This window comes from Danio aesculapii, chromosome 8, assembly GCF_903798145.1.
Source record: "Danio aesculapii chromosome 8, fDanAes4.1, whole genome shotgun sequence".
Taxonomy (NCBI): Eukaryota; Metazoa; Chordata; class Actinopteri; order Cypriniformes; family Danionidae; genus Danio; species Danio aesculapii.
In genome coordinates this window covers 29164167-29178136 of record NC_079442.1, presented here as the reverse complement: position 1 = coordinate 29178136, position 13970 = coordinate 29164167, and the positions used below count along the sequence as shown (strand labels likewise).

The 13970-nt window shown below is 35.5% G+C and overlaps 1 protein-coding gene across 1 annotated transcript; it reads right to left on the bottom strand.

Annotated features, from left to right (window-relative positions):
• Positions 1-1302: 1302 nt before the first annotated feature.
• zgc:110353 (uncharacterized protein LOC550482 homolog) lies at positions 1303-11576 on the bottom strand. Its single transcript, XM_056464379.1, has 6 exons — positions 11238-11576; positions 7708-7768; positions 7305-7452; positions 6830-6926; positions 3583-3839; positions 1303-3351 (listed from the first exon to the last, which is right to left on the bottom strand). The coding sequence occupies exons 1-6, from the start codon at positions 11491-11493 to the stop codon at positions 3214-3216; spliced, it is 957 nt and encodes a 318-aa protein (XP_056320354.1). The 5' UTR covers positions 11494-11576; the 3' UTR covers positions 1303-3213.
• Between the last annotated feature and the right edge of the window lie 2394 nt (positions 11577-13970).

The window sequence follows — 13970 nt, the reverse complement described above, 5'->3', positions numbered from 1 at the left end:
GGGGATGAGCAAATAGTACTAAAATTTATGCATGAGAACGTACAAATAGATATGAATTAACCACTAAAAGTTTATTTTTTATTTTTACTTGGCTCTAATATATCAAATCAATCTTCTAATGGAACCGATAAATTCACAGTCCTCCATTTACAAAGCTCAGACTAATATTTCATCTTTTGCTGTGGGGTTAAAGGTCACAGATTAGCTGTGATATTGATTTCACATACTTCTCTCTTCACTGAAGTGTCTGCTGAGCTCTTAAATGAAAAGCAGTGAGTTAATACACACGGCAAAGAGCAGGAGGATATTGAAGCACAAAGGTGGCTGGAATAAATGCTATGTTGAAGAAATCAGCCGGAGCTCGCCTGGCCTCCAGGTTGACAGGCTGAGTCTTTCTCTGTATTTATGTCACCACGAGGGCCTGCGTGTCGTGGTAAATGCCATTCTGGTGCTCCATTTCTCTTCGCATGTCCACTTTCTAAAAGGAACACGAGACACTCTCTCCTTTAGTTGAATTAACTGAGCTGATTTGATAACAAATGAGGTTACAGAGAGAACACGGCCAGCAATAGAGAGCATTGCACTCTCTGGGATACGTGCATTTGATCAAAAATGATGGTAGGGCTGCATAGGGTAATATATTCATATTAAACTTATTTTCACAATGTACATTCTTGCAAATTATGTTCTGTGAGTGTGTTTTAAAGGTGCAGTATGTAAGTTTGACACCTGGTGGTTGAAATAGGTATTACACACCTGGTTCAAAACAAATGCAAGCGCAGGTTGCCAGATTGACGACACCAACAGCAGTGTGCCAGACTGTGGAGCTTAAAAGCTGATTTAAATCATGTTCTTAATAAAAGCAACAGCATGCGATAGAAAGAATATAAGAATATTCTCCATATTAAAATGAGTTTTTGTTCTAACCAACACCTGAAATTAATTTTTTTAAATGACTTCTATTTCTTGCCGCTGAACAACAGAAAACTATGTCAATGATGACCTCAGGTACACTTCATGTGCTTTATTAAGTGTTAAATGCTAATAATGTGAGTTTGATTGCAATTTTACATGACATTTATCAGCCCCTTAGTTTTTCAAAAAAAATTGTGATTTTTTTTTTTTTGCGACAAAAATTACTGATTTTGTGGTGGTAATTCCCAGCAATTTGTAGACAATTTTGCGATTAAAAAGATATATAAATGTAAAAATTATATGTATTTACTATATTAGGTAGCCTACTATGCTAGGTGTGCAATCTGAAACAATGACAATGACACAAACCATAAAAGTAAAGCTTCTTTATTTGGCTTCTTGTCAAGACAAGATCTAAAACGGTGGGGATTAAGCCATAGAAAGGTTGGATTACTCTTATTATTATCCACGATAGTAATTTTTCCTCAGATTTCACTCCCCAAAGCATCTGAAATCGTCACATATAGGACATGCGTTAAGGCTTCCCTTACCGTAATACACCTAAAACACAGATTGCCGTAAAACTCGTCAATAGCAGGGAAGCGTTTTCTCTCGTTAACTGCAGAGAAAGAGTTAAACCAAATAAGTTATCGATTTGACGCACACCATAATACCAGCCATAAATGTAAAGCAAAAATAATGTCCTTCAATTCGGTCACATCCAGCGGCAGTCACCCTTGAATCAATCTCATCTCCACCTGTCTGTTCTATTGCTCCGTTCCAACTTTCTTTTGCAGTCTGAAGCCTATCAAATGCACAAAACACCCAATTCACGCCACAAGATATCTATATTTCATCTTTGCTGTAACTTCACATGTAAATCACTCACTCTTCGTCTGCGTCTGCTTACTGAACAAGCTGAAAACTCCCCCTGCCTCCCATTCCGTGTAACGTAATGATTGTGAGGGAGCAGGTGAGACGCCATTTTTCGAGAGACACTCAAATACATCATGTGCGCTGCGTATGCAACCTCTATGAACCATGTAAAACAATTCATTGCAAACTAAAATAAATATGATTTGATTAAATGGTCTGGAGTTTGATGTTTTATGATATTATTTAAATTTTTTGCTGTTATTTTGCATTTAATTAAGAATTTAGCAGGATTGCAAAAATTTGCGACTTTTTGTTGATTTTGCGTTGAATTCAGCAATCGCAGAATCGTGAAAAACTAAGGGGTCTGACTTATTCCCATTCTACTGAAAGCAGCAGCAGATATAAACATAAGTATAATTTGAAGAAGAACACTGGCGTTTTGAAAAAGCAAACAACTGAATTGAAATGATGAAAAATAAAGTATTAAAGTTGCAGGAGTTCATTTTCTCGTGGTGAAATTCTATTTTATTATATTTTCATTGAGGCATTTATTTTTATGCTTCTAATGAAATAGCATTCAAACCCCTATCAGCATTCAAGTTGGAGGCTAGTCAGAGCTACGTTTTTAGATCGTGATTGTTGGTTGATTCACAACATTTTAAAAATTGTATACCTTACCGTTTTGTTAGAGTGCAGGGAGTGTACTATTCTGTGCTTCTGAATGGCTGTACATTTCTGTCCTGTTTTATTTGGTGCAAACAGCCAAAGTGCTTATCACTGCAAATCTTGTCACATAGCGTGTTGTAAGGACACAGGGTGACAATGTAACCTGCTCACCTGATGTTTACATTCAGAACATTGATATTATTTTCTAATTAATAACCACCTTATGTGGAACTCTGAATCTGCGTCTCATTTTTACTGTCCACCGGAGGTCGCATTTTGGTCAAACGCACACTTTGAGAGCCTTCCTGACTGAATGAATGAAATACGCTGTTTTCCACCAAGGCAATGGGGTGCTGAAATATAATTGTGGCATTGGGCGGATTAAATGATCAAAACAAAGACAGACATTCCGGCACATAGCACACATTACAAAGCAGAATATCTGACTTTAGCATTGTTTTTCCGATAAACATGTATGTTCACCATGTTTCTTAAATATCGGCAAACATATTATGTTATTTTTATGCTTTAGAAGAGTCAAAATTATATGCAGCACCCATAAATGTGTGTGTGGTCTCATTCTTAAACAAGATTTTTGTTTGTTTGCAGAAGTTCATTTCTAACATAAATATACACCTTACATTTTTGCACATTTCATTCGTGCGTTCATATAAATTTTTGGTTTGTTTTTAATATAACATTTTTTACTTTGTCTGATACAATAAATCTAAACAAAAGTACTTCCCATGTTTTATATTAATCGGAAATCTTCATTTTTGCCAGGTCTGGATATAGTCCTTCCATCACTTTGGATGAGGTCTCCTTACACAGAGGTAGTACAATAAATGGGAGTTTAATCACAGGATTTTTAGTGAATGAAACATCCAGTATAACCTGTAACACAAAGAAAAAGCTGATTTTAGAAATGTAGTCATGATCATTCAAACACTTTAATAACATTGCCTTTACTTCTATAATTTCATTCCTTAGTTAAATGGTAGCAAAAGCATACTCAACATTTTTGAAAACAAAATGCATTAATTATTTTTGCTGCTGGCAAGAAACCAAACCTTTCAGTAGACCTGGCTGCTGGAGTCCTGCTTTGTTTTATGGTACAGTACATACCTTTAGCCTGTACTCAACTTTGAGAATCCTGCAGTTCTCAATGGTGGAGCTGATCTCTGGAGGAAGAGGCAACACTTTATTCAGATTCTCTCGGGTGGATGACACTAAAGGCTCTCCTTTCTCCTTCAGTATCTCTGTGGTGTGCACGGCTCTCTGGCCTCCAGCAAAAAAGCTCTGCTTCTGGTAGATAATGTACTTTGGCACAATTTTGCGAGTTGAGCTGTTGACAATCTCGCCTTGGACAATAAGCCCTTCACCTGTTTGAATTATAAATACTGCATTACGGCTTCAATCAAAGTGCTTATCTTTCTTGTGTGCTGTTTGAAAATTGATAGATCCATTAAAGCGCTTCTGTTTCTCATGTCATGTGTAACACTGTGGTTTGTGAATATAAAAAGTGTGCGATGTTGAAAGAAATTTAAGATGTTGAAAAAAAGAAAGAACTGATTTGTGAACGAAATGAGTTGACGATAATTCCAGTCTTTGTACAGGTTTGTATAGTAAAATATTTAGATAATGGAATCTATTGGCTGACTGCAAGCAATATCTTCTTGGCCCCTCAAACACTGTAGTTGCGTCTTAGGCCTGGAGTTTGACATGTGTTTCTGACATGTAAATAAGATGATGTTTCTGTAAAACCGACAGTTGATGATGTGTTTTTTTGATGTTGTTTTGACATCAAGGTGCCCTCTGGGAAGTGCTGAGAAAGCATCTAGAGCTGGTGTTTAGATATGGTCAGGAACGTTTGGTTTCTGACATTCACTGTAAGCCATAAACCAATTAAACCAAAGTTGACTCTCTGGAGAGAGGGGCTTAGAGGTCTTTTATTGTGAGAGGTTACACATATTGTGAGAAAAGAGGGGAAGCTGTAATGTACGTTATAAGAAAATCTTTTTTTTTTTTTTTTTTTTTGTTTTGGATGTATGTGAACCACTGTAGAAGCAGCCTGGGGTGCGTTTCCTAAACAACGATGTAACTCACGGCTGAACTATCATAGTATGATGGATCATTTGGGAAAAGAACGATGTAGTAACGAGTTTCCGCAGTTTCTCTGTCGCAGATCCATCGTCTGAACCACATTAGTTAAAATGTAAAACGCCCATAATGATGCTCTAAACGGGGTGAAATAACAACTTCTTTAGAGAAGAACCCCGTCATTTTTTTGTGCAATTTTATATTATAACATAAAATCCCTTACAAAAAGCTAACACATATTCTAATTTCATATATAAATAAATAAATAATGAGACTATTTATTAAGAAATTAAATTTAATATTTATTATTTATTAGGAAATGAAAAAAACATACTTTTAATAATAATGGTTATTATATTATTATTATTATTATTATTATTATTATTATTATTATTATTATTATTATTCACTAGGATAAGTTTTTTTTTTTAAGTCTACAAAAGTTTACAATTTGACACCAAGCGGCAACCTCCCGCTCTCCCTCGGGAGGCCAATACGGAAGTAACTGAAACTGCAATTCATCAAAATTCCGCTAGTCCTGGCTCCATAATAGAGCAAAGTGCAATTGAGCCCACTGTTAGAATGGCCAACTTTACAGCAGAAAAAAAGGTGTTTACAGCCTGGTACAAAGAACGATTTTGGTTCATATAGCTATTATTACCCTCCATGACAACTGTGAGGGGGGTGAATTTTTTTATTACTCATCCATTTCCTTTATATTAGGTTATTTTAAGTTTGCATAATTAAGGGTGTGGCCATTTGATTGACAGCTAGGTCTCGCTGGTCGCCGTCACTTCACCTCAGATGAATTCGGCAGATTAGCCACTGATCACGGCATATTCATCATATTTTTGTGTTGTTTTATGTGGCTTTACACAGTCAGCTGCCTTTTGGACTTATTTCTTACAATTATCAAATGATATGGGATGCTGTGTGCACTTAATTGTGCTCACAAACCATTCATGTGGCCTCGTTTCCCATGTGAGTAAAGTTATATACTTGTGTACCATGTCTATAAATGTATTTGTTTGATTTAAGATCATTTATCATTAATGTTTTTCTTTAGACCCGTAAAGCACTCCAGAATGTGACAGATTGATTAGCTGTAGGCTCTAGAACAGTCATCTGAAGCGTTGTCATACAGTGTTGTGCTGGATTTTATCAATAGTCTTGCATTTACTAACACACACACACACATCTGAAGTGTTTGGAAGTAATTCGCGTTTTCCTCCTGTTGAAAAACGTCATAAGAGCAATGTTTAGTGGCTCAATGTATTACAACAGTGTTTTTGAAAGTCTTATCACTTTATTGATATAGTGTACAGCCAAGCACATGTGGTCAGAACACAAACGAGTCGCAGGTAATAAAGTATCAAGCGTTTCTCCCAAAGTAAAGTCTGTCTGCCAGGTCTAAGCAAAGTGCCAGCAGGTGTCTGTAGCTCTGCCCACTCTCCGCCTCTTTGCCCTTGTTTGGTATCCCGCTGTGGGTGCGATGACGCGCGAACAAAATGGCGACGGTTGGCCGCGCCTACTTGTGGCTTCTTTTGCGCTCTTCAGAAACCTATGGGTGACGTCACGGATACTCCGTCCATATATTTTACAGTCTATGTTTGACACACTTAAACCACTGCAGAAATGTTCTAACCAACAGGCTCATGTCATAAACAATACAGATACGTTTCTTAATAAATAACCTATGATAAATTAAAAGCATCAACATATGCTATATATGATATTTTTGTTTTCATGAGCTTTAAAGACATAACGTAAATTCTGCATTTAAATAATAGGTCACCTATAGCTTTCGTCATGAGCCATGGCTGTTTTCAAAATGCCATAAATGTTTGCCGCCTAAGAGAGATGACTTTAGTGATTTTTTTTTAAAAAATCATTCCGAGTTTAAATGCAAGCGTACAAGCTTGCGAATGTTTGCTGGAACAATGGATTTGAGAAACAACAAATCAAAGAACTATGTTTGTAACGACACAGCTTGCGACCTTAGTTGGCTAACGATGGATTTCGAAAACATACCTCTGATCTCACAAGGAAACTTAACTACTTAAGTTTGTCAGATTAGTGGCAAATTCGTAGGAATTTGTACGAGTTCAGTCATATGAAAATGTCACATTTTAAAAAGAAGGTGTGGTACCAAACCCCACCCCTAAACCCAACCAGCACTGGGGGATAGGCAAATTGTACTAAATTGTATGAATGAGTGATTGGTAGAAAACCTCCAGAAAAGAACCTTTAATATAGCATAATGCTGGATTACCTTGCTGGTATCCTGTCTTTGGTAAGAAAATATCCATTGAAATATTTCCAGAAGCAAAAAATATGACATTCTTGTCCTTGCTGCCATGTTGAGGTGTCTGCCAAGGATGAAAGTTTTAGGGTTACATATCGTTATAAAAAATGCTTTATGTTTAATGCATAAAATGTGGCTTTGGTTATTACATCTGCCCTACTTAAAAACTAGTTGAAACCCTCATAGAATTTGTAATGGGTTTAATGATATAATTGGAATTCTATTGGTTTTAATGGAAACAATAATGGTTCCTGTGGGTCTTTACTGGTCGTTTGTTGCCTTCCATTGGTGGCTCGTTTATATTTCCCTAAACACATCTTTAAATGTTCTGATTTAACAGTATTTAAAGTAGAAACCATTAGAACTTCTGTGATGGTGGTTTCCATTGTTTTTCTCAGCAGGGTGGTAATGGTAATGCTGTTATCACTGATAATGTACATACCATCAGTGTTGACAGATCATAATCAGCTCTGGCGACAAACGTGAACTTTACTTCAGCTTTGCTCGCAGCACGGAAAGACCTGCTCAACTTGGCCAAAAGTCTGTAGTGAATTTTACCATGAACGCCTTTAAATGAAGATGGCAGACCCCTGGGGGAGAAAGAGGCATCTCACATGAATGACTAATAGTCTGTACGGTGAAAAACTTGCAGTAAATGCTAGATCAATATTTCAGCATATACAGGATATAGTACATTCAAGTATTGACACTGGCAAAAGTAACTGAGTCTGTTTGAAAGGAAGATAGATTTTCTCTCAGGAATCAATAAAGTATATACTGTCTATCTATAAGTCACATCTATCAGCCAGACTGTATGCCTGTGGGACGAAGTCATCGTGACTTACTCGTTGGGAAGCTGAAAGGCGAAAGGGAAGACATGTCTGCCGGCCACAAGGGTCATAGAGCCTAGCAAAAAGAGATGTGTTTTTATCACATTTTTTGTTTGTTTTGTTTTTAAAAGTATATATACTATAACATTTCCATAACATACGTTTTTGGTTGGCACCCAAATTTCATTGGGAAACTAATTTTACAGTTTACCAAATTAGTGGCTAATTCCAATGAAAATTCTCATTTGACCTTGCCCCCTATCCAGCAATCGCTGTTTTTAGTTGGTCTGACTCACTTCATGGGTTCAGTCATCAAATTATAAAATCTGTCCAATGTGGAAGGGTCATAGCAAAAAAATAAGCATTGTCTATGGAAAAACATCAAAACCTCTTTTTAAATCCTGGCTATCAGAATTCTCTAGCACTTTACATTTAGAGAGACTTAGACACAATCTTTCTGATAGCATTGCTGGCTTTGAAGCCACCTGGAAACCCTTTTTTAACTGTCAAATGTCAATGATAACAGTTTACAGGTTTAAAGGTCATTGTCTGCAAGATCACCATATTGCCTGCGCCCACTGGCCTAGAAATATATGTGTAACACTGTTAACCTACTGTATGTATAAAACTGGAGGAACTGATGTGTAGCAATGGTTTTAAAAACATTTTTTCTGTCTTTAGTGTGTTTTTTGTTTTGTTTGCCTTCTCTTTTTGTCTTTATAATTGTTGTTGCTTTTTGTATTGCTCCGTGTTGCTTTAAGGTCAAAATAAAAATATCATATTCAAAAAAAAAAATCTCAATTGAACAAAAGGGTCAAATTTCTAGAAAGATCGCTGTCCTAAAACATTCATTGGCATAATGAAGTTGTTGTTGGTTGGTAATATTTGAAAAATGTGTTTCTACTACTAAGCATTGTTACATTTATATGGTTAAAATAAAATAAAACAATACAATTGCAATAAAAGATTTTAAAATGTTCATTCATTCATTCATTTTCCTTCAGCTTAATCCCTTATTTATCAGGGGTCACCACAATGGAATAAACCGCAAACTATTCCGGGAAATGTTTTACGCAGCGGATGCCCTTCCAACCCAATAATGGGAAACACCCATACACGCTCACATTCTCACGCATGTATACATTTTGTTACAGGCCAATTTTGTTTTACCAATTCACCTATAGTGTATGTGTTTGGACTGTGGGGGAAACTGGAGCACCCAGAGGAAACCCACGCGAACACGAGGAGAACATGCAAACTCCATACATGCCAACTAGCCCAGCCGGGACTCGAACCAGCAACCTTCTTGCTGTAAAATTGACAGTGCTAACCACTGAGCCACCATGCTTCCCATTTTAATGTTTAAAATGTAGTTGATTTTAATGATGCAAAATCAATTTTCCATCAATTTCTTCAATCTTCAGTGTCATATGATCCAGCAAAAGTCATTGAAATACGTTGATTTGATACCCTAAGAACATTTTTGTGTTATTAGCAGTGTTAATTAACATTTAACAAACAAAAAAAATTAACAATTGCACTCCATATTTTTTTCTTTGTTATTTAATGAAAAGAAAGTGAAAGTATTATTCTTTCATTAAATAAAAGTCTTACTGAACCAAACTTCTAAACCTGCAAACACACATGGGATGATAAAGTTGTTGATCAGCATTTTATGTTGCTTATATAGTTGAAGTTTATATTATAAGCTCTCCTGTGAAAAACTGATTATTTTTCAAATGTTTTCCAAATGCTGTTTAACAGAGACATGTAAGATATACCTGTATATTCAATTTAAAGTACAATGGAAAGGCTTAAGGTTATTCGGTTAACTATGCAAGTTAGGTTAATTAGGCAAGTCATTGGTAAACAACACCGTAAAACCCAACAGTCAAATTTATCAAATGAAATGAGTGTAGTTAACTCAAAATTTACTGGAAATTAATTCTACTCAACAACTCCGTGTTGCTGTGTGAAGCCATTGATACTGTTTGTGTTGTTTAATGATCCTCTGCTAAGATTTTAAGAGGTTGAACATGTTTTATTTCTTTTAATGATACGACTGAGGTTGCTTTGTGTATCTCCTCAGTAATTTTGCTTTTTAACAGCAGGTGTTCATCATTAATGCTCAATCAACACTTACTTCATCACTTAAATATCTTATTACTTCAACTTAAATGTTTACAGTACTCATACACAGTAGTTTTTTAACTTAAATGGTTTGCAGCAATCAGTTTGCTCAAATGATTTGAGTTGCCTTATTGGGTTTTACAGTACTCAACTGGTTTGAGTTCTCTTAATTTATTGGGTTTTACTGTTCTCAAATTGCTTTGTTTACTCAAATGGATTAAGTTCACAGTACTTATATAGATTAGTTTTTAATTTAAATAGTTTGTTGCAATCAGTTTCCTTAAATGGTTTGAGTTACCTTAACCTATTTGGTTTTACAGTGAATGATTTGTTCTCTAACCAATCGAAAAAAGAAAATCTTAAAAGGGCTAATAACACTGTTTTTTTAAATGTTGGAATATGTATATATTTTTAAATGCTTTCATTCCAAACAAACTGAAATAAATAATACATTTTCCAGAAGAAGGAAAGATCAAATTAAACATCACTCGGGAATAAACATAACATCACTTGGGAATGTTTGCTAAAAAATTAACATTGAAAGTCCCCATGAACCAGAAGGTGCGATTGTTCATTTTTTTTTCTTTATTCTTTTTGTTGTATCATGATGCAGTTCCTACAGAAACGGAATATTAAAAGACACAACCGTGGGCGTGGCTTTTTTTTCTACTGCAGGCTGAATGGATGTAGTAAAGTAGGCATTTCATTCAGAAAGATCAGGGAAAGTGTTTGGGGAGAGTTATTACAATCTAACAGACACCTCCTTCTCACCATTTCTGTTTGTTGTCAGAACTGACAGTTGGGGGCGTGGTTAAGTATGTTGTAAATAATCTGATAATTTAACTGAAAACAAACAGGAAGTGCATTTTCAGATTTCAATAAAACATTAAAAGGGCAAACTTTTTTTTTACTTTATGACATGCACAGATGAATTTGTTCACCACAAAACTGGCAGTGTCAGCAAACAAAATCATGTGGTTAGTTTTGATTTTGTGGGGACTTTAGCAGGAGAGCTTATATTATTGCCTTTAACTGCATAAAACTATATTAAAAAATGAGGAGACCGCATAAATTTACCATATATAGTTATGTGTTTGAGTAAAACCTAAATGTGCTTTATTCTGCAAACTACTGATGCCATTTCTGTTCAATTTTAAATAAAAAATGTTGTCATTTACAGCATAAAATGACAATTGGTCAATAAAAAAATGCTTTGTTTCATTTACTCAAACACATAACTAATCCAATACATCCAGAGAAACCTGAATTTTCAAGTGGTCTAACAGTTTTTTTTTTATGAATATTAGCTGTATATTTGTCTATATATACCATATATACTGCACATGAAACGAAACACAAAGCTTGTTTTAGCACAGATCGGTGTGTATAACAGCATCTGTGTCATCAGATATTACCATCTGCTTTATCCTCCGGTAAGACAGACTGTGTTTGTGAAAAATACTTCTCTTTATCCCAGTACGTCACACTCTCTTCCCCATGTGTCTCAGTCCATGCCACATTAGCCTTGCCTTTCGCCTGCACCGTAAGCGATGTAATCTTGGTTTGCTTTGACACCTCCACAATAACCCTGCCTGTCAGAGTGTCCCCGTTGCTGAAGGTGTTACGATCATTTAAGGCATCATATTCAATGGCGAAGTTCCGGATAGTCATCTCCTGGAGAGCAGGTTATGTCTGGAATATTTGTAAGATGCCTGGAGTTGTAATTGTTGCCTTCGGTTCTCTTTATCCCTATGATAGAGAGTTCACCAAACTGGCTCAACGGGTTTGAAAAAGACACACCTCCAGCAAACAGGCCTAGCATGTGAACTGAAAGTGAACCGCATGATGAAATGAAAGAGCTTTATGTGTATCTATGGTGTCAGAGAGCAACCAGTCTGTGGGGAAGATCTGTTTTTAGAGATGGTAGTGTAAACAGCGCTCTTGTGAGACTGGAATTGTGAATACGGTGGATCTGTTAGCATGGTTAATTAAAAAAAAAAAAAACAGTCCCTCTGCTCTCACTGCACCTGCTCCACAAACCTGGCCTTTAATCAGGACAGTTCATTTTAAACCCAATCACTGTCTATTGTTGGATAATTACCCTTACTCATTTGAACTTATTCTTTGTGGTAATCATTTTTTTTGTTGTTGGCTCAATTAACTAGGTATTGATATGATAACAAAGTGTATGTGTTGTTTAGAAATGCCTTGATTAAACTTTGACAGGATTCCTAATTATTATTAGTGTGGCTTATTTTCTCCTTTTGAAGTATACATATTTAATCCTGTCAGAATAATAAGGTTGTATATTACATTTTTCACAAAATTTAGTGATTCACATTCTTATTCTTGATATTGTTTGCATATTTACATAGTTTTTTATGGTTCTTGTTTTCCTTATGTTGTAGGGACCCCAAAGGTATAGCAATACCAGTAGATGTTGACCTTGCAAGGAAATCTGACAGAATGAAGTATCCTGATAAAGTAAGCATGCAGATTGTTTCCTATGAGGGTTAGGTTTATGGGATGGAATATACAGTTTGTAAATCTCATTAGATGGGAAGTCTACATGGAAGGGTTTTTTTCACATTCATTTTTTTCACATTCAATTTGCCACACATTTCCTGTCAGTTTAGGTGTAATGTGAAATAATGTGCAGGTTTTACAGCAGGACTGGGCAACTTCGGTCCTAGAGGGCCAGTGTCCTGCAAAGTTTAGCTCCAACTCCAATTAAACAAACCCGCCTATTTTTCTAGGGATCTTCAAGACACTGATTATCATGTTCAGGTGTGTTTGATTAGTGTTGGAGCAAAACTCTGCAGGACACCGGCCCTCTAGGACCGAAGTTGCCCAGACCAGTTTTAGAGTATAAAATATATTGTGCCAATAGAGAGTCCTCAAAAACCACCAAAACCAGCATATTTGTGTGTAGTTATTTTTATTTTATTATTATTATTATTCAAACAAGCTGGATTTTAAAGGTCCAGTGAAATAAAAAACTAGTTTTTAAATTTTAGTATCAGCATGTTAGTTTTAAGGATATCTATATCTTTGCTTTTCATTTGATGCGCTTGAGCTCAACCACTCTCACTGGCAGAGCTGTGATTAAAAACTAAACATTATTGGCTGTTGTTTTTTTTTATAAGAAGCTGCTTTATTTTCCGCCTTCTCTTCATGATTCAGTTGAGATTAAATAATGTACATTTCAAAGCACTTTACAGGGCCTTTGAAGTGTTTATATTTGTATGTTTTTATGAATTGCTTCAATTTTTTTAAAGCAAATAAGCAAAGGTAGAGAATAAAGATCTATGGATATTATTTAAGTTTTATTTAATTATTCATGAAGGCAATATATCTACAAAAGACATGTCAGATATTATATAAGCTATTATATTTGGTGTTTGTGTGTGTATCTCTGTCAACCCACCAAACATCGCTAGAAAGGTTGATTGATGATTTAGGCCACAGTTAGTTGTTGGTATTTCAACTGTGAAAGTAATTAACAAAACTATCTGTAATTTGATTGAAGCTCATTCAAATATTTTTTGAGCGAAGTTATTTGGGCCTTTTTAAGTGGTCAGCAGGATCTTTAGATATAATAGATATTTATTAGGAAGCCAGTGCAGTGTTGACAGATTCAATCCAATATGATGATACCTCCTGGTTCTAGTAAGCTCTAAATGCTGCATTTTTGAAGCATCTGTTTGGATTTGTTTATTAAGTCACTCAAACAGCAACACATTAAAATAATCAAGCCTTGAGCTCTTGATTGCATGATTAACCAACACATTAGACATTCAGAGGAAATTTTGTAATTCACAATTATTTTTAAGTTGGAAAAATACTAATTTTAGAAATAATAGAAATGTGGCCTTCAAATGACTGTTGGCTATGAACGTTTTTACAGTGATGAGAACACACTTCTAGAGGGGAAAAAAATTACAAATCTGAAAAAGACAACAACAAACAGACAAAATAAAACAAGTACAAGCCAACTGATGATTTTCTTAACAAGGCAAATTCTACCTAAGAAAACTGAATCAAAATGCATTTGTCTTTAATTCTAAATTTACCATAGGAATGTATTGGAATTGGTCACAATCAGGAGCGAATTTAACCAATAAGCAAGGTAAGCGGCTGCTTAGAAG